Raw genomic sequence first — 17686 nt, 5'->3', positions numbered from 1 at the left:
TACTCGCTCCAGAATTCTTTTAAGCCTCTTTTCATTCCTTCTATAGATCCATATAATTAACAAGCATGTCAGTCACTATCCCTTTCACTCATGAAATGTGTGTATTTTGGCAGACTTCATGAATTCGATGAGCAAGTCGCGGCAGTTCGGGAAGGGATGGCTCGCGTCGTTCCTGTTCCTCTTCTTTCCCTTTTCACAGGATATGAGCTGGAAACAATGGTATGTATGTGCAGCCATCACTATTTAATGTTAGCCACTTTGAGACTCCTTAGGGTAGAGATAAAGCGGGATATCAAATCCAAACACCACTTCTTCTTCTTCTTCGGAACTTAGTAAAAAAGCGGAAGACAGGCCAAATATTAGTACAGGTGACTCCCCATTTACATGGGGTTTACATTCCGGCCTTCGTATGAAAGTGAAATGTATGTAAACGGGGAGCATCCTACTGTACCTCTTGTGCAGAGATCTTCCTCAGAGCCCAAAGGGGACATCCTCTTTGGGCTTTGGGGAGGGTCTTCTCATGGGCTGGAGGTGTAGTGGAGCTTTGTTGGGGCTCTCCAAGTCTCCCCTCCACACTTCCAGCTTCCTGGCGTGACACATGACTTGAACACACGTACATTTGGGGCGGGGCTGCCTATATGTGTAGAGGCGGTTTTAGGGCTGCACGGCTAGTTCAGCTGCAGGGGGTGTCACAACAGCGCTGGCGGAGCAGACTGTGAGATACGGGTGGGGGCGCAGAATTTAATGGCGCACAGGGTGCCAATGAAATTTGAGAGCCCAAAGTATGTGAATCGGGACATGTCCTTGAACTTGTTATGTAGCAAAAGAGTTGCAGTAGGTTATGCCTTGTTATTGGCCAAAGGTTAAGATTACTCTGACTTACATAATTGCCCCATCGGCATGTGCTACAAGGGTTGCTTTGTGCACTTTTTTTTTTAAAAAAAGCATGGATTAAAATTTGGGCCAAGTCATTGGCTTGCAATCTTAGCGGCTGCTATATAAAGAAGAGTGGGGGAGAATTGGCCCAGGTCACTTCCCTTCTGTTGGGAACAGTGAATTCCTTTTTGCTCCTTTCGGTTTGTCGGCCATCCTCAAAGGTGAGGTATGCTTATGACTGTTTCTGTGCAGTGCTAGTACAGCTAAAGTGTAATACAGCTTTGCAGATATGTTTGAAAATGGCAACAACAGATAGCTCTAAATATGCACTAGCTTGCACATACTGACAGGTGAGGTGAGGAACTAAAACTAAGGACCTGGTAGGACTAACGGCAGCAAACCACTCAATTCCTGGGCTCTAAAAATGGAACATGACACGCCAGCTTCAGGAAAAAAATGCAAAATGTGAAGAATAAAATTGAGTTAGGTTAGATGCTACTTTGAACTCTGATCCTCCATGTTTTAACATGCAGTATTAAGAATATACATTCTCTGTTCAGTGGTGCTAAAAATCCATGTTTACCTTTAACATTACAGGATTTCAGGAGATAGTGGGGCGCTATTTCTTTTAGCAGGCTCTTTTGTTTTTGCTATATTTTGAGTGATTAAAAATTAAGAAACAAAATTTTAAAAAAGTCACAAATACAGACAACCCCCAACTCAGTCAGTGAAATTGTGTACATTTGAACCACCATTGGAAAAGCCTGTGAACACCTGCCCCCTGCCCCATTCCACCCCTTTTTGTGATGTTTCCTAGACACTTGTGGGTTCAGTGTACACATGTGTAAATGTGCGTACACAATTTGAATGCTTAGACACATAAAAAAATACAATATAAAATGTTGTTTAATGCATTTGTTGAAAGAGAATTCTTCCGCTACCAATGGTTTGTAGAAACAGCTCCAAATTTTGGGGACTGGGGCCATTTCATGTACACAACAGTATCACTCATACTCACCTGATCTTAATGCATCACTGCAGACTAATCATTGTTATCAAATGCTAAAAGCTCTCCATTTCTAATGTGCTTTAAAACTCAGTCGTGCTGATGCATAATAGTAAGTAGTAAGGTCCCCCCTGGGAAAAAACCCAGCAAGAGCACACACACATTTATGGCATTCTTCTGTTCTCTGCTTTCCCCCTGCAGGTCTGTGGAAGTCCAGATATCCCTCTTCATCTTCTGAAATCTGTGGCCACGTATAAAGGGATCGAGCCCACTGCTTCTCTTATACAGTGGTTCTGGGAGGTGATGGAGTCCTTTTCCAACACAGAACGCTCTCTCTTTCTGCGCTTTGTGTGGGGCAGGACCAGGCTACCTCGAACAATTGCAGATTTCAGAGGCAGGGACTTTGTCATCCAGGTACGACATGGAGAATTCCAGATTGATTGTGGACTGCAGTGGGCTCTAATGAATTTCCAACCATTTTTATTTTATTTTTTGATTAACATTGCTCCTTTTTCTCTTGGATTCTGCATGTACTGTACGGAATCCTTGTGTGTGCATGGTGCTCTACAAGAAGAGACCAGGAAACTCTTATCCTCCAAAATTGCCTGGAAAATTTGTACTTTTAGAGATTTTCTTGCTACAGTTGCAGTTTGCCCTTTCCTCTATAACTGCTGTTTAAATTTAGCCTGAATGCACTAGCTTGCTCCAAACTTACTGTACAATGCATTGTTTGTGATTACAGCATTAACAGACATTTCTTGATCTTATGATTTTTCTACTGAATAGGTGACTTGTGTTTCCACTGGCAACAGTTGCCTACTTTGAGGTGAACTTAAAAAGTTAAATTTTGTGTGTGAAAGGATTATTATTTTTTCATATTAATGGCTTAAGTCAGCCAGTGACAAGGAGAGAGAGAGAGAGAGAGAGAGAGAGAGAGAGAGAGAGAGAGAGAGAGGATGGCAAGATAGTGTAGGCCTAAAAAATTCAGTATTTAAAACAACGTTTAAGAAGGCGTATGATCCACATAATAAGGAAGTGAAAATACAAATGGTAAGGGGGTTGATTTTCTTGGCAAGAGGGAGAGGGAAAAACACCAAAGTATGTTAAGAACAGATACTACACTTGATCTTAGCCAAAAGGCCGAGAAGCGATCCCTTTATGTGAGAGATGGTGCCTGTGCGGATCAGGAGAAATGGAATCTATCGGCCATATACTTTTGTGATGCTGCTTCTACGAGGAGGTGCGAGGCAAGCTTATCCACACTATTCTGGCAGAGCTACCTGGACACTCGGATAATTTCTATATAGAGTGGCTTCTTTCTGACGCTAACTCTAATGTGTCAGAGAAGGTAGCCAAATTCTGTGCTAGAGTCATAAAAATTCAGTCTAATCTAATTAGCAGTGTCCAAATATCTTCAGAACATCTTCAGGACTAGCTAAAGAGGACCCAGTGTTATTAAGTGCTGTAGTCTACCTCCCTAAGTAGTAACACTCTGTTTAATCAGTTTTCTTTTAAACAATTGTTAAAACCTATATTTATTGCCTATTTTTAGATTATTACTGTTTTTCTTTTATTGTTTTATGTATTGCATATTTATGTGTGCTGGTCAAGAACCGTAATCAATCAATCAATCAATCAATCACCAAAGTATGTTCATATGATTTGCTGTAAAGGTGCTGTTTGTGGTGGCTGATTCAGCAAAACTGACGTTTCCGTTTCTCTTTTGACCCGACAGGTTCTCGATAAATACAATCCTCCAGACCACTTCCTGCCAGAGTCTTATACGTGCTTCTTTCTGCTGAAGCTGCCTAGGTATTCTTGCAAACAGGTGCTGGAAGAGAAACTGAAATACGCCATCCATTTCTGTAAATCTATAGACACTGACGACTATGCCCGAATAGCGCTGACGGGAGAGCCGACCGCTGACGATAGTAGCGATGACTCCGACAACGAGGATGCAGACTCTTTTGCTTCGGATTCAACACAGGACTACCTGACAGGCCACTGAGGAGGGGGGGTGCTCCTTGCCAGAGCTTGATGTTACGAGCACTGAGGCAAAGGGCCACAACACGTAGCATTGAGCGGCAGGCCGTGGTAGTGAAGAGAGCAGAAAGGCATATAATAACCAGAGAACTACTAATTATTAACTGAACACAGGGAGCTTGCGTTACTCATTGTAGGAATGATGGCTGATAAATGAAGTAACTTCCTTTTAGAGTAAATGGGTGCCGTGAACGGGCACCAAACTGTCTATTTTGATAGCTGAAGGGTCCCCTTCTCTCCCCCCCTTAATGCTGCACTGCAGGTAGAACTTTGTGTTTACTGATGTGTTGTAAATGTTTATAAAATATTACTAGAGTAGAATTCCAAAAAATTGAAAATTTTTAAATTGTGGGTGCAATAGATTTTTTTTTCCCTTCCAAATTAAGTGTTGTGTTCTCTGCATCTTCTTGATTGTATATTGGAACTACTGTGCAATGACTGAATAGTATTATAAATATTTCAATTAACTTTACTAGTTGTTTTGTTTATTAAAGAAACTTTTTGGAACACTCCGTTATCAGTATTCCTTACATTCACAAACCCAACGCCTCATTAAACTCACTCCACTTTCCAGTGTCTATATTTTAGCTTCTAAATATATACATAAATATATATATATAATGTATCTTGGACTGATAACTTTCTGTGCACTCCAGAATTCTTAACATGGGAAATTTACTGTACATAATCGTGCAATGTATATGCAAAAATTATAATTTCCCGCTGAATAAAACATCTGTCACAAACAGTTTAGTAGGGCTTTTTAATGTGAGAAACCTTCCACGGGATTTTGAAGTACTTAAAGATGGCTTCTAAAGAATCACTAGGTGCCTACATAAGACAAGTCAGATTGCTAAGCTAAAACTTAAAAGAATGGGACAAATCCAAGCTTATTCTTGAGGTTAGCTCCCAGACTAAAAGGTTATGGTTGACTTAGCTGTGAACTGGTGAGCTCCCACTCCCCAATTGTTTTGACTTCTTCTAAAACAGAGTTTTTAAGGGAGCACTGTTTTGATAAAGTTGTTATTAATTTTTTTTATCCATACCGCTACTACTTTGTACTACCCAAGTAGTACAAGAGTCTGGATTAATCTTTCACCAAGGTTTATTCAGCTAAATTTGAGGCAGTTGTGCTCCTAAGCTATGATTTTGCGTGTTTCTTTTTAAGTCTTGCACATCGGTCACATGGCAAAATCAGATCTTCTACTTAATCCATATTTCAAGTTTTTCTTTTTGGTTTTTTAAGGAACTGTAATTTGGCCATTATCAGTGATTTGCCTAGAGCTGTCAAATGGACACTTAGCTGGTATATAAATCACACTGTCCTAGCTTCATCATCTCAATTGATTCTGAACCTGTGCTTTCAATAACAGTTTCTCTTAATTTTCTGTAGTTTGGGCACAGGAATATTGGACTGCTGTTCTGATGAACTAAACAATTTTTCTATTTAGACTCTTTGGATAAAGAAGCTGTGATTGTTGATCAGGAGTCTGATCTCTATAGTAGAATGTATTCTATTTTACTCTATAGTATTGTGGGAATCATAGCTGCCAAGTTATCCCTTTTTTTAAGGGATTTTCCCTTATGCTGAATAGGCTTCCTCGCGAGAAAAGGGAAAACTTGGCAGCTATGGTGGGAATGGTGGGTTTGTGGAATGTAGGTTACTATGTTTTCATACTCAGAGTAGACCCACTGAATCAAAGGGCATGATTTATTAGGGTCCATTCATTTGAATGGGCCTATGCTGAGTATAACTTAGTTGGATACAATCCATGGTAGCCTTGCATATTTTTTCCAATTAACTCAAAGTGTTGACAAAAGGGTATTATTTATAAAATTTATTATATCTTGTCCTTCCAGGGGAACCCTGGGTGGCAAACCACATGTAATAAAAACATAATCAAAACTTTTAAAACATTTAAAATCACCTGAAAACAATGAAATGCAGTAAGACATTTAGTCAAAGAGAATTCTTGTGAATGCACCCTAAAATGTGTTGCAATTGTAGCATGTGCTAAAAAAAGAATTTTTTTAAAAAACTGGCTCCCACAGCTTCAAAAAATTATATATACACAAAGCAGTGCATCTGCTATGTGTCAAAGTCGTGATTTGTAATATTTTTTTAAATCAAAGACAACCTCAAAGAAATATGCTGTCAGGTCAATTAGAACTCAGCATTGTTGGAAAATAAAAAGGATCCCTTGATTATTTGAAAAGTGGAACAGTGTTTTAATCTTGGTGAGAGTTCTTCTTTTTTATTGTTAAAATTTGCCTTATCTGAAAACAGCCTTATCGTATCCCAGAAGGCTGATCCTTAATTAGGCTTCATTGACAAAGTTCTGCTTTAATAATTCTTGCCTTGTTCACTTCTGGTACATTGCAATGAGCTTCCTAAGAGCTCCTTTAAAGCTTGCTAATTAGTGTCTATCATTTGACTTGTCACTGTTTTGGATTATTTTGCAAGAAGGGGTGCTGTTATTTTGAGGCAAAACTGGAAGCCATGCAGTAAGAGTTTCCCTAACCATCTTAGATTATGACATTCTTCTCTCATTCTTCTCTCTCTCTCTCTCTCTCTCTCTCTCTCTCTCTCTCTCTCTCTCTCTCTCTCTCTCTCTCTCACACACACACACACACACACACACACACACACACACAAATTTTGATATTGGGCCAAGCAATGTGAGGCCCCTGCATTCACTATAAGGGCAACTTCCTCTGGCTTTTTAAATGCATTAACTTAAAACAAAACAAAACAATGCCTGTTCAGTTTCAGCTTTGCAAAGGAAACTTCCGGGCCTTAAATTGTGGAACACTTAGTTGAAAATTCAAAGTGGCACAGAAGGGAGAGAGATGACCATTTTGGTAGCAGCTGGATCTGCTGCAGAGATTGCTCTTGGAAGAAGTGTTGCTAATATCAGTCATAATACCACTTCCTGACGGATTAGTCCAAAGGTGGTGTGCTTTGAAGAGTGGCTGGGAAGCTCGTAAACTTGTGGGCAAAGCTATCCTGTGTGTCTGCAACATCTGGTAATGGAAATGTAATCCCAATGAAAGCAGGAGACAACTTTTAGATAGCATGGCTAATAACTATTTGTAGGCCTACTTTTTATTATTTGTCTTAATTCTTCTTTAAAAGCTATTTAAGTGAGTAAAGATCACTTAAGCAGGGTTGGGGAGCCTGTGGCTCTAGATCAGGCATCTCCAAACTGCGGCCCTCCAGATGTTTTGGCCTACAACTCCCATGATCCCTAGCTAACAGGACCAGTGGTCAGGGAAGATGGGAATTGTAGTCCAAAACATCTGGAGGGCGAAGTTTGGGGGTGCCTGCTCTAGATGCTGGACTCACAACTCCCATCAGGCCCACATAGCATGATCAATGGTTGGGGATGATGGGAATTGTAATCTAGCAACCACCCCTTCCCAAACCTCATTTCAGAGTGATCATAGAATTGTACGAATTCTGTGAACTCAGTGTGCGTTGTAATGTGCTTCCTTTCGTCTTGTCTTGAATTTCCTGTCACTTCATGAGGAGACTTTTGAATAGAAAATGTCACACTTCACTCTCCTCTTTGATAAAGCAATTTGATGCTGTATTATTATTATTATTATTATTATTATTATTATTATTATTATTATTGTGATTATTACTGTTTTTGTATATGGCACATTGAGCCATGAAAGGAGGTACCTTTTAATATTGCTATTTACTTATTTATTGCATTTATATGCCAGCTTTTTCTCTAAAGAGCTCAAGGCGGCATACATGGTTCTTCACCTCATTTAATTCCCAAAATAATGCTGTGAAGTAGGTTACTGGCCCAAACTCATCCAGTGAGCTTCATTTGAACCCTAGTCTTCCAGGTCCTAGTCTGACACTTTTAACCACCACACAACACTGGTGGTTAATGGAGTTCAGTTAGAGAACTGAAACAGGACCATTTAGCCATCTTCTTGTTGTAATGTTTGAACTAGGCCAATGCTTCCCATCTGCATCCAGAGTTCAGGTACGTGTTTTTTCACCCCAGAGTTTCTGGTCACCTACTAGTGGAGTAGAGGAGGGAGTTTGCAAGTTGGAAGAGACAGGCCTGGGCTTTAGTTGTAGGCTGGAGCTGAAGTGTTGCAGGCAGAAAATACGAGCAAGGGTAGTGAGAGACCAGGCTCTGGATATTTTTTAATACCTGATCTGGCTACACCTGAAACGGCACGCCCCTATTCTGTTCCTGAGGATACCTAAGCACACACATTCATAGGCAGCTCTCATAAATTCTATCCATACCTAACTGGAGTAAGTTATAAGCTAAGCCCTATTCCTTCTATAGTTGAAAATACTGATGTTTAGGAAGATGTATCGCCTTTCTATCCAAATTTTGTTATATGTCCAAATAATTCCATTTTGTATGTGATTTTCTTTAGGGTTGGCAGACGCGATGTGGGTTTCCCCAAGGTCACTCCCATGGGAAACTTTCAGGGCTTAGCCACTGCATTATTAACTTTCTGCCACTTTGGTCTTATTTCTAGCCTGTTGACTGTAATAAATTGACGACAACGATGACGACTTCCTGCATATGAAGAAGCCTTATTCACAGAAATTTTTCCTGGTACTTACAGGGACCAGCTACTGCCTCTAACATAACCGCCTAGGGGACATGGGGGCTTTGGCCCCCACAATGAAATATTTGAGGCGGCTGCCCCCCCCCAGCTGACAGGTATTCCCATTCAAATGGCGTGTGTTCACTGCATCATGTGATTGATTATGTGAGGCAGGGCTTACCTGGGCCCCCACAGTATTTTATTCAGGTGGGTACCCCTGGCCTCTTAACTAGCTGAGACCGTTTAATTTCCTAAGACAAATGCAAAGCCATGCTTGCCACTCATCAGAAAAATGCTGTCAAGTTTTCCCTTTTCTCGTGAGGAAGCCTATTCAGCATAAAGGAATTTCTCTTTAAAAAAGGGTGAAATATACTCGGAGTCGAGAGTGAATTTCATGCTCTTTATTCAGCTCATATTCATCAAGGAGAAGAAGAGAAGACGAATCGCTCTTTTCCCAAAACCATCTGCTTATATACATTATTTACACAATGGGCCTTGCGTGATTGGCTACTTCAGGGCTACACCTGTGGGCCAATTATATTGTGGATTGACTTCTGCCTGCAGCCTGATTGGCTGCTCCTACAGGCCAATCAGGTAGCAGATTCACTTCTGCCAGCCGCCTGATTGGCTGCTCCAGCAGGCCAATCAGGTTGCGGATTCACTTCCACCTGGAGTTGGATTGGGTAGCTCCCGCTGATTCTGAATCCTATTGTTCTAGGATTCAGCTCAGTACATAACACCCCTCCCCTCTAAGTTCCAGTCCTGCCCGGGAAGTTGCATTCGTAGTCCCCAAGGTCTGCTGGCCGCCTCCGTGTGCGTTGTGGCCTGGGGTGTTCCTTGGTCAGGGGTTCTGGTTCTGGCTCGTGTTCCGAGGCTGCTGGCTGTGCCGGGGCTGTCTGGTCTGGCGCCACTGAACCACTAGGTTGTAGCTCTGGTTCCGGTGTCCTTCCAGCCTCGGGGCGCCCCTCTGTGCCTACTGCTTCTGCTTCCTCTGCCCACCCCTCTCGCTCTACAGGCCTCACTGCCCTGCTGTCCCCTTGGGACCCCTCTGTCCCGCTCTCCTCCCGGGTTCCTCCTGGGAATCGTCGCCGTAGCTGGTCGCAGTGGCGGCGCCAACATTGCCCCCCTTCCGTTAGTACCTCGTACGACACGGGACCGGTCACCTTGGTGACTGTGGCGGGTACCCATGCTGGGCCTGCCCCAAAATTCTTTGCATACACTGGGTCCTGGGCCACAAATGTCCGGGGGTTCCTGCCTTTCCCCACCACTACCTCATCCTGAGCTCTGTCGGGGTGAAGTCGGTCCAGTCTAGTTGCAAGGCGCCGGCCCATGAGTAGTTCAGCTGGGCTCCGGCCCGTCGTTGTGCTTGGGGTGCTGTGCTGTGCTAGAAGAAATGCGGCAAGGCGGTATTCCCAGTCCCCTTGTGTTATGCGGCGGAGGCTGTCCTTGGTGGTCCGCACCATGCGCTCCGCTTGGCCATTGGTGGCAGGGTGGAATGGTGCTGAGCGGATGTGGCGGATGGCGTTCTGCGCTGTGAAGGTCTGGAACTCCTCTGACGTGAATGCGGTTCCATTGTCCGAGACGAGGGTGTCAGGGAGCCCGTGGGTTGCAAACAGCTTACGTAGTACCCGGATGGCTGCCGCCGTAGAAGTGGACGGTACCAGTGCGACCTCCAGCCATTTGGTGTAGGAATCCACCACTATGAAGAATGTTTTTCCCTGGAAGGGGCCAGCGAAGTCCACGTGCAAGCGTGACCATGGATGTCGGGCGGACTCCCAGGGCTGGACTGGGGCCCTTGGGGGATCCGGGCGGGATTCTTGGCAGGTCTGGCAGTGTTGGACCCAGGCCTCTATCTCTCTGTCAATCCCCGGCCACCACACATAACTCCTGGCAAGGGCCTTCATCCTCACTACCCCTGGGTGTGTCTCGTGTAGGGCTGTGAGGACCCTTTTGCGGAGGGGCTGGGGAACAACAACCCTGCTTCCCCATAACAGGCACCCCTTGTGGGCCGACAGTTCATGTTTGCGGTTTGTGTAGCCAGCGAATTCTGGCCCGGGGCTGCTGCTGGGCCATCCTCGCCACACCCAGTCCAGGACCCGGGAGATGACCCTATCTTTTGTGGAATGGTGCGCAACTTCTTGTGCCTGAATGGGTCGGTCGGGAAGCAGCTCCAGGGTCATAACCTCTTGCGCAGGCGCTGGGTCGGGGCCTGTTTCTGGTAGTGGTAGCCTGCTGAGTGCGTCTGCGTGGCCCATCGCCTTCCCAGGGCGGTGGATTAGTGCATACTGGTAGCCGGCAAGGAAAATTGACCACCTGAGGACACGTGGAGACAACACTTGGGGGGTCTGCTTCTCGGGGGCAAACAGGCCAAGCAATGGCTTGTGGTCAGTCACTATGGTAAAGGGCCGCCCGTACAAGAAATCATGGAATTTTTTTACGCCCTTCACGATTGCCAGACCCTCCTTGTCAATCTGTGAGTAGTTTCGTTCGGCTGCAACAAGCGTCTGGGAGAAGTATGCCACCGGCACCTCTCTTCCATCCGGGAGTTGGTGTCCCAGGACAGCGCCGATGCCATAGGGAGAGGCGTCGCATGCCAGCACCACTGGCAGCCTCTCGTCGAAGTGTGCCAAGACCGAGTTTGAGACGAGCAAGTCCTTGACTGCCTGGAATGCGGCCCTTTGTCGCTGGCCCCACACCCAAGGGGCCCTTTTATCTAGGAGTCTGTGTAGGGGCTCCGCTACCGCTGCCTTATGGGGAAGGAAGGCATGGTAAAAGTTCAATAGTCCCAAGAATGACTGAAGTTCGGGCTTGCTCTTGGGCGCTGGGGCCTCACAAATGGCCCGTACCTTGTCACCGGTTGGATGGACCCCTTCTGCGTCCACCTTAAATCCCAGAAAGTCCACCTGCGGCACTCCCAGTAAACACTTTTCCCGCTTCACCTTGAGGCCCGCCGTCTGGAAACGGTGCAGGACGGAGCGGAGGCGGTCCTCAAATTCCTCTGGTGTGGGCCCGGCGATCAGTACATCATCGAAGAAGGGGGTGACGCCAGGAATCCCTTTAAGGAGAGAGTCCATTAGATTCTGGAATATGCCTGGTGCCACGCTAACGCCAAATTGCAGCCGCTTTACTCTGAATGCCCCTCTGTGCGTCACAATCGTCTGAGCCTCTGCTGTGGCTTCGTCCACAGGCAACTGTTGATACGCTTGGGCCAAGTCCAGTTTGCCAAAGATTTTTGACCCAGCCAGGGTGGCGAGGACATGGCTGACCACTGGCACTGGGTATGCATGGGCCGTGAGAGCCTTGTTTATGGTGCATTTGTAGTCTGCACAGATGCGGACCGAACCGTTAGGCTTGACGGGTGTGACAATTGGAGTTTCCCAGGGGGCGTTGGGCACCGGCTCCAGCACTCCTTGCTCCACGAGCCGGTCCAATTCCTCGTCTATGCGGGGTTTCAGGGCGAACGGGACCCGGCGGGCCTTGTGCCTGATGGGTCGTACAGCGGGGTCTAGCTGTAGGGCAATGGGGGGTCCTGTATATCGTCCCAATGCCCCATCGAAAACCCCTGGAAACTCTTTGCATATGGCGTCCACGTCCACTTGTAAGCTAGTGCGGTTCACCCCGGTAACGGCTAGCCCCAGAGGTCCAAACCATGCCAGTCCCAGTAAGCTAACGTAGGGGCCCTTAACTACCAGCAAGTCCAATTGTTGCTTTCGCCCTCGATATTGCACCCTGAAGGTCCCCACCCCCATTGTAGGGACCTTACGTTTCTGGAAGTCCCGGAGGGTGAATGGGGCCGGCCTTAGTTTGGGACCCCCATTAGGGCACAGTTCCCTTAATGTTCGGGCCGAGATTATGGATAGAGTTGAACCCGTGTCCAGCTCCATGCGGCATGGGGCTCCCTCTATCTGTACCTCTATATAAATTTTCTCTGTGCTGGGATGGGGCAACTGGAATACCTGGTAGTCCGTGATCTCCGTCGAGTTGCCTTGGTGCATGGTGCCGTGTGACCTGGGGCTCCTGGGTCGGTCATCTGATGCTTGTCGACGGGTGAGTCGAGCCCGACACACCCGGGCGATGTGTCCCAATTTTCTGCACTGCCTGCACTCTGCGTTGCGGAAACGACAGGTCCTCCTCTCGTGGTTCTCCCCGCAGCTTGCACAGTTCCCTCCTTCTCGTCGAGGCTGCTGTGGTGTGTGTGCTGCTTGAGTGCGCCGCTGTACTCGGTGTACTTCCTCCCTGTCAGATTCGGATTCGTCGGTGAGGTCTTCGTGGTAGACCCTCGGTTGGGATGGCGGGGCCGGTCGTGCCTCTTGCGTTGACCTCTCGGCGGCTTCGGTTGCCAGGGCTTCCTCCAGAGCAATCTGGAACGTGAGGTCTTTTTTGGCGTAGAGGCGTCGTTGCAACATCTCGTCCCTCAGGCCACCGACGAGGCGGTCACGAAGCATGTTCTCCAACTCTGAGAAGTTGCATAACCGGGCGGCTTGGCGGAGGGAGGTCACAAACCCAGTTATGGTTTTCCCCGGGGCTTGCCGCTTTGCGTAGAAGGCATTTCGGCAAGCTACCACCGAGGGCTGTGGTGAAAAGTGCTCCTTCAGCCGTTCCATTATTGTTTTGTAAGAGACGGTAGCGACATCTCTAGGTGCAAGGAGAGCCCGGGCGATTTCAAACGTCTCCTCTCCACAGACGCTGAAGAATGTCGCCCTCTTCATGGCATCGTTGGTGACTTCTTTCGCTTGCAGAAGGAAGTTGAAACGGGCGGCGTACCCTTCCCAGTCTCCTGATGCTGGTTTGAATGGCAAGAAGCTGCTGTCGGTTGCCATTCTGGGTTCCTTGGGTCCTGGAGCTGAAGCCTGGATGCACGGTGCGATGCAGCGGTGCAGCAGGTGGCGGTGCTGCGGTGCAGTGCGTGGTGGCGGTCAGCTCAGCAGGATCCCACCCTCGTCGCCAGTGAAATATACTCGGAGTCGAGAGTGAATTTCATGCTCTTTATTCAGCTCATATTCATCAAGGAGAAGAAGAGAAGACGAATCGCTCTTTTCCCAAAACCATCTGCTTATATACATTATTTACACAATGGGCCTTGCGTGATTGGCTACTTCAGGGCTACACCTGTGGGCCAATTATATTGTGGATTGACTTCTGCCTGCAGCCTGATTGGCTGCTCCTACAGGCCAATCAGGTAGCAGATTCACTTCTGCCAGCCGCCTGATTGGCTGCTCCAGCAGGCCAATCAGGTTGCGGATTCACTTCCACCTGGAGTTGGATTGGGTAGCTCCCGCTGATTCTGAATCCTATTGTTCTAGGATTCAGCTCAGTACATAACAAAGGGAGAACTTGACAGCTATGAAAATGACAAACTCACACCCCCAGCCATGAAAATACTTTAATACGACTGCCAACCATTGATGTGTGCTTTGTTGAGACTGTCCTATGAAGTGGCTCTCTTACACATGCATATTCCGTAATAATAATTATTACTTTTCTGGAAGGATGTAAACATGGTGGGGCCTGTAGGTTTCTCCGCTTCTCTCCTCCCTCCTCTTTATCCTTTCTGCTTCAAGGCACAGAACTCAAAAGTCTCTTAGGAATGCAGACAAAGTGTTTTCACTCCACCCCCTGGCATGTTTGCCATAAGGTACAATTGGGACCAGTTCACAGTGAGCCCTGCTCCCTGCTCCCTCCTCTTACTTTTCACTATTTCTGAAAGGGCTCAGCCATTCTCTGCTGATCTAGCCCAGGAAGTTTTATCAAGACCAAATAATACAGTACATCCTTCTTAGGGAAATTATCCTCACAGCTTGTCCTGATTTAAGACCTTAGAACTGTCCCAGGTGAAAAAAATTACCCCAGAATTAAGTACACTCATACTGCCTCCCCTAATTTACCTCAGGTTTTTGTTCTTACACAAACAGCTGCTGTCAAAAGAATATTTGCTCAGAATTTCAGTTATGGTGGAGACTCTGAAGGGACTCTTGTGTGCTATTCAGTACTTTCTCCTAAAGTACAATCGTATCATGAACCTAAGTTGGGTGTGGGGTTTCTCCACCTCCTGACAGAACTATCCATTCGCTCTTTTCCTCCGTTGACCTTTGCATCAACTGAGGGAGGATTAAAAAGAGCCTTGTTAATGCAGTGAAAATTGCTAATAGCAGTCAAAGCAAGCGCCAGCTTCTATGTTTGGTGTCACATGATGGTGAACCTAGGAATTTATGTTTCATTCCTGTGTGCAGTGCATGGGATGGACACTTGTAGAGTCGCAGATGCTGAACCCAGTTCTTCCGCAAGCCATTTAATTTAGACACAGCCTTTACACGAATGGAAAGTTTTGAGTTGCTTATTGCTCTTTTAACTGACGAAATCTGATAATGAACTTAGAACCTCCAATTTTTTGTGGCATTTTTTGAGAAGACGGCAAGAAATCTACAGGTTACAGGTAAAACACTCTTTTTTTTGTTATGTCACTGATAGCATATTCTTTAAAATGTACTGTTAAATATTCTGAGACAACTACACACTGGTAAAGGTTGCCCTGATACAAACACTTGAAAGTGCATGTTATGTTGACTGTTTGATAGTTTGAATGCACTTATAAATGTGTTCCACTTCTTTGACTGTCATGCACACTGAAATGAAAGGAATTAATTTTTTTCAGCCCCCCTAGGCAACTCAAACTTAATTTGAGAAAAATTAGGCAGCAATGTTCCTTCCTTGAAAAAAACATGATTATGATAACTATTTGGAGTTACTCTGAAATAGCTGGATTGGAACAAACAGCTTTAGACTTTTTTTAATTGAAATGCTGTATAGTAGAGGTTAATGGAGTGTTGGGAATGTTAGCTCTTTCTTTTTAGGTTTTCAAAGTAGATGACTCAGATCTTATGGTGTTTGATACCAATAGGACATACTTCTGAGTAGACTTGTATAGGATTGTGTTTGCACTGCAGATGAGCTGCAGATAAATGATTGTGTAGGAGATATTTTTGGCATAGAAAGCATCCCTTGTATCACAATTGGGTTCGAAAAATGCCACCTAGCTAACAGCAAAGTCCTAACTTATGGCCACTCAGAAGGAAGTCCTATTGACTTGGAAGTTATTTATTTCCCTGTTTAGGGAAGCTTTTAATGTTTAATAGATTATTGTATTTTAATATTCTGTTGGAAGCCGACCAGAGTGGCTGGGGAAACCTAGCCAGATGGGCGGGGTATAAATATTATTATTATTATTATTTTATTTTGTTGCATTTATATCCAAACAAAGTTGGCATACCTTCCCTCTCCGTTTTGTCCTTGAAATGACCCTGTGAGGTAGGTTAGGCTGAGAGACGGTGAGTGGCCCAAGGTCACCCAGGGAGCTTGCATGGCTGAGTTGGGATTTGAACCCTGGTCTCCCAGATCCTAGTCTTACACTCTAACCACTACACCACCCTGCCTTTCAGTTCAGTGGGGCTTACACAGAGGTAAATGGGGCGAGGATTGCAGCCTCAGCCTGCATGCCATGTCCTATGTTTGTCAGTTTAAAATATTTAGAACTGGTCTTTTGATTAAAAATTTCCACAGCAGTTTAAAATATAGTGTTATGAGTTTGGGGATGGGGGAGGAAATAGGCTATATGTGAGATTCTTCTAAGCCCTGGATCCAGCAAGCATTAAAATATAAGCCAGGCTAGCTTCCTGAGTTGAGCTGAGTGCCTGAGTGATGGGCCATTAAGGGAAGCAGAGGAATGGGGGCTTCGTGTGAGGCGGCAAATGGGTGGAGCCCCTCTCTCAACTCAGAGATAGTGAGAAGGACAAAGCACGAGTTTAGAGTTGGGAGTTTGCAGTGATGTGAACTAGAGGAGAAAGAGAGTCAGAACAGTATTTGAGATCTCTGTTTGAATCCAAGGCTGCGGCCATGGGAGAAACAAGATCCTTTTGGTGCATTGATGCCTTGAACATCTCAGGCTCAGGTTGCAGATATGTGTAAATAACCCATATATCAGAAAGACACCACAGTCTCTTCTCTGCCTCATTTCCAAAAGGAAACATGAACCCTAGGTAATCACTTTGAACTCCAGGAATCTCATACCACTCAGAGATTGAAGTGGTGTGAAACAGTATTAACAATAATGGGTGGATCCAATATATTGAATGGACAGAGTTTCTTTTCACAGAAATGTTTCACTCCATTCTGCTTGTGTTTCTAAAAATTATGCCTTTTTTGGGTCAAACTTTTGTGCCCCAGGCTTATTGTGGAATAAATTTGTCACCGCCTATATTTTCCTTTACCGTTTAGGTGGGTAAAGGCCACAGAGCATTAATTTTACACTCTAAAGGACTGGAGTTGGTGATATAAGGAAACAATAACAACACCCCGCTGTTTAAATGGGAAGCAGTGCTTAGAACTCGTGTCAGTCCCAAATTACCCTTATTTGTTAGTTTCCAGGTAGCTATTAGGCTGAGTGCAAAACGGGAAGCTAGTGTTAGCGTATTACTCTGGGTTTTGTGTCAGTTGCTTTTCTAATCTGGTTTTTAAGGAAACATCCCTGGTGTGTTTGAACAGGAGTCGAGTAATTACTTTGCTAGGATACCTGGTTTCCATGACAGCGGTGTATGCTTTCCTGAGCAGAAGATCAGCGAAGTGACCGAATACACTAGTAAGCTTATAAAACACCTGCATATGATGTATAGCCATGACAGACTGAAGCACTGGTGGTGGAAAACATGATTGCTGGTCTGGATTGATATCTAGCCACCAGATTCGGATGTGTAATTCTTGTTGTTGTTGCATCAGGAGCCCAGATCAAGTGCCCAAATTGGGTCTAATACAGGGTTGAAATTGCTCAGATTTCCCTCACCCCAAGGGCTTGGAAACCAAGGCGCGGCTTCCAATTGGCTGCAGGAAGCTCCTGCAGCCAATTGGAAGCCATGGAAGCTGTGTCAGATGTTCAGGTTCCAAAGAACATTCGCAAACTGGAACACTCACTTCCAGATTTGCAGTATTCGGGAGCCAAAACGATTGACTCGCAAGGCGTTTGGGATCCAGCGTACAACTGTATACTGTTATGAGTTTGGGAGTGGGGGAGGAAGTTGGCTGTATGTGAGATTCTTCTAACTCTGAAGCATTCTATCACTTCGATACTTGCTGTAGGTGGAGACCAGGCCTGTTAGATGGGATCATTACATGGATCCTGAA

The 17686-nt window shown here is 45.4% G+C and overlaps 2 protein-coding genes and 1 pseudogene across 6 annotated transcripts in view; 2 read left to right on the top strand and 1 right to left on the bottom strand.

Moving 5' to 3' along the window:
- Positions 1-4397, top strand: part of HERC2 (HECT and RLD domain containing E3 ubiquitin protein ligase 2) — a 94496-nt gene extending 90099 nt beyond the window's left edge. For all 5 annotated transcript variants that reach the window (XM_035116816.2, XM_035116815.2, XM_035116814.2 and 2 more), the window contains exons 91-93: positions 114-219; positions 2084-2296; positions 3618-4397. In XM_035116816.2, coding sequence (XP_034972707.1) covers positions 114-219; positions 2084-2296; positions 3618-3890 — 592 coding nt within the window. In that variant the 3' untranslated portion in view covers positions 3891-4397. The remainder of the gene's footprint in view (positions 1-113; positions 220-2083; positions 2297-3617) is intronic.
- LOC118085801 (U2 spliceosomal RNA) lies at positions 2896-3034 on the bottom strand (annotated as a pseudogene).
- Positions 4398-14752: 10355 nt separating the features above from the next.
- The window catches only part of OCA2 (OCA2 melanosomal transmembrane protein), a 153899-nt gene continuing 150965 nt past the window's right edge, over positions 14753-17686 (top strand). The window contains exon 1 of the mRNA XM_035115521.2: positions 14753-14948. The gene's annotated coding sequence lies outside the window, so the exon portion shown is untranslated. The remainder of the gene's footprint in view (positions 14949-17686) is intronic.

This window comes from Zootoca vivipara, chromosome 4 (genome assembly GCF_963506605.1).
Source record: "Zootoca vivipara chromosome 4, rZooViv1.1, whole genome shotgun sequence".
NCBI lineage: Eukaryota > Metazoa > Chordata > Lepidosauria > Squamata > Lacertidae > Zootoca > Zootoca vivipara.
The sequence above is the reverse complement of the archived record's forward strand: the minus strand, read 5'-3'. Positions and strand labels throughout refer to the sequence as shown.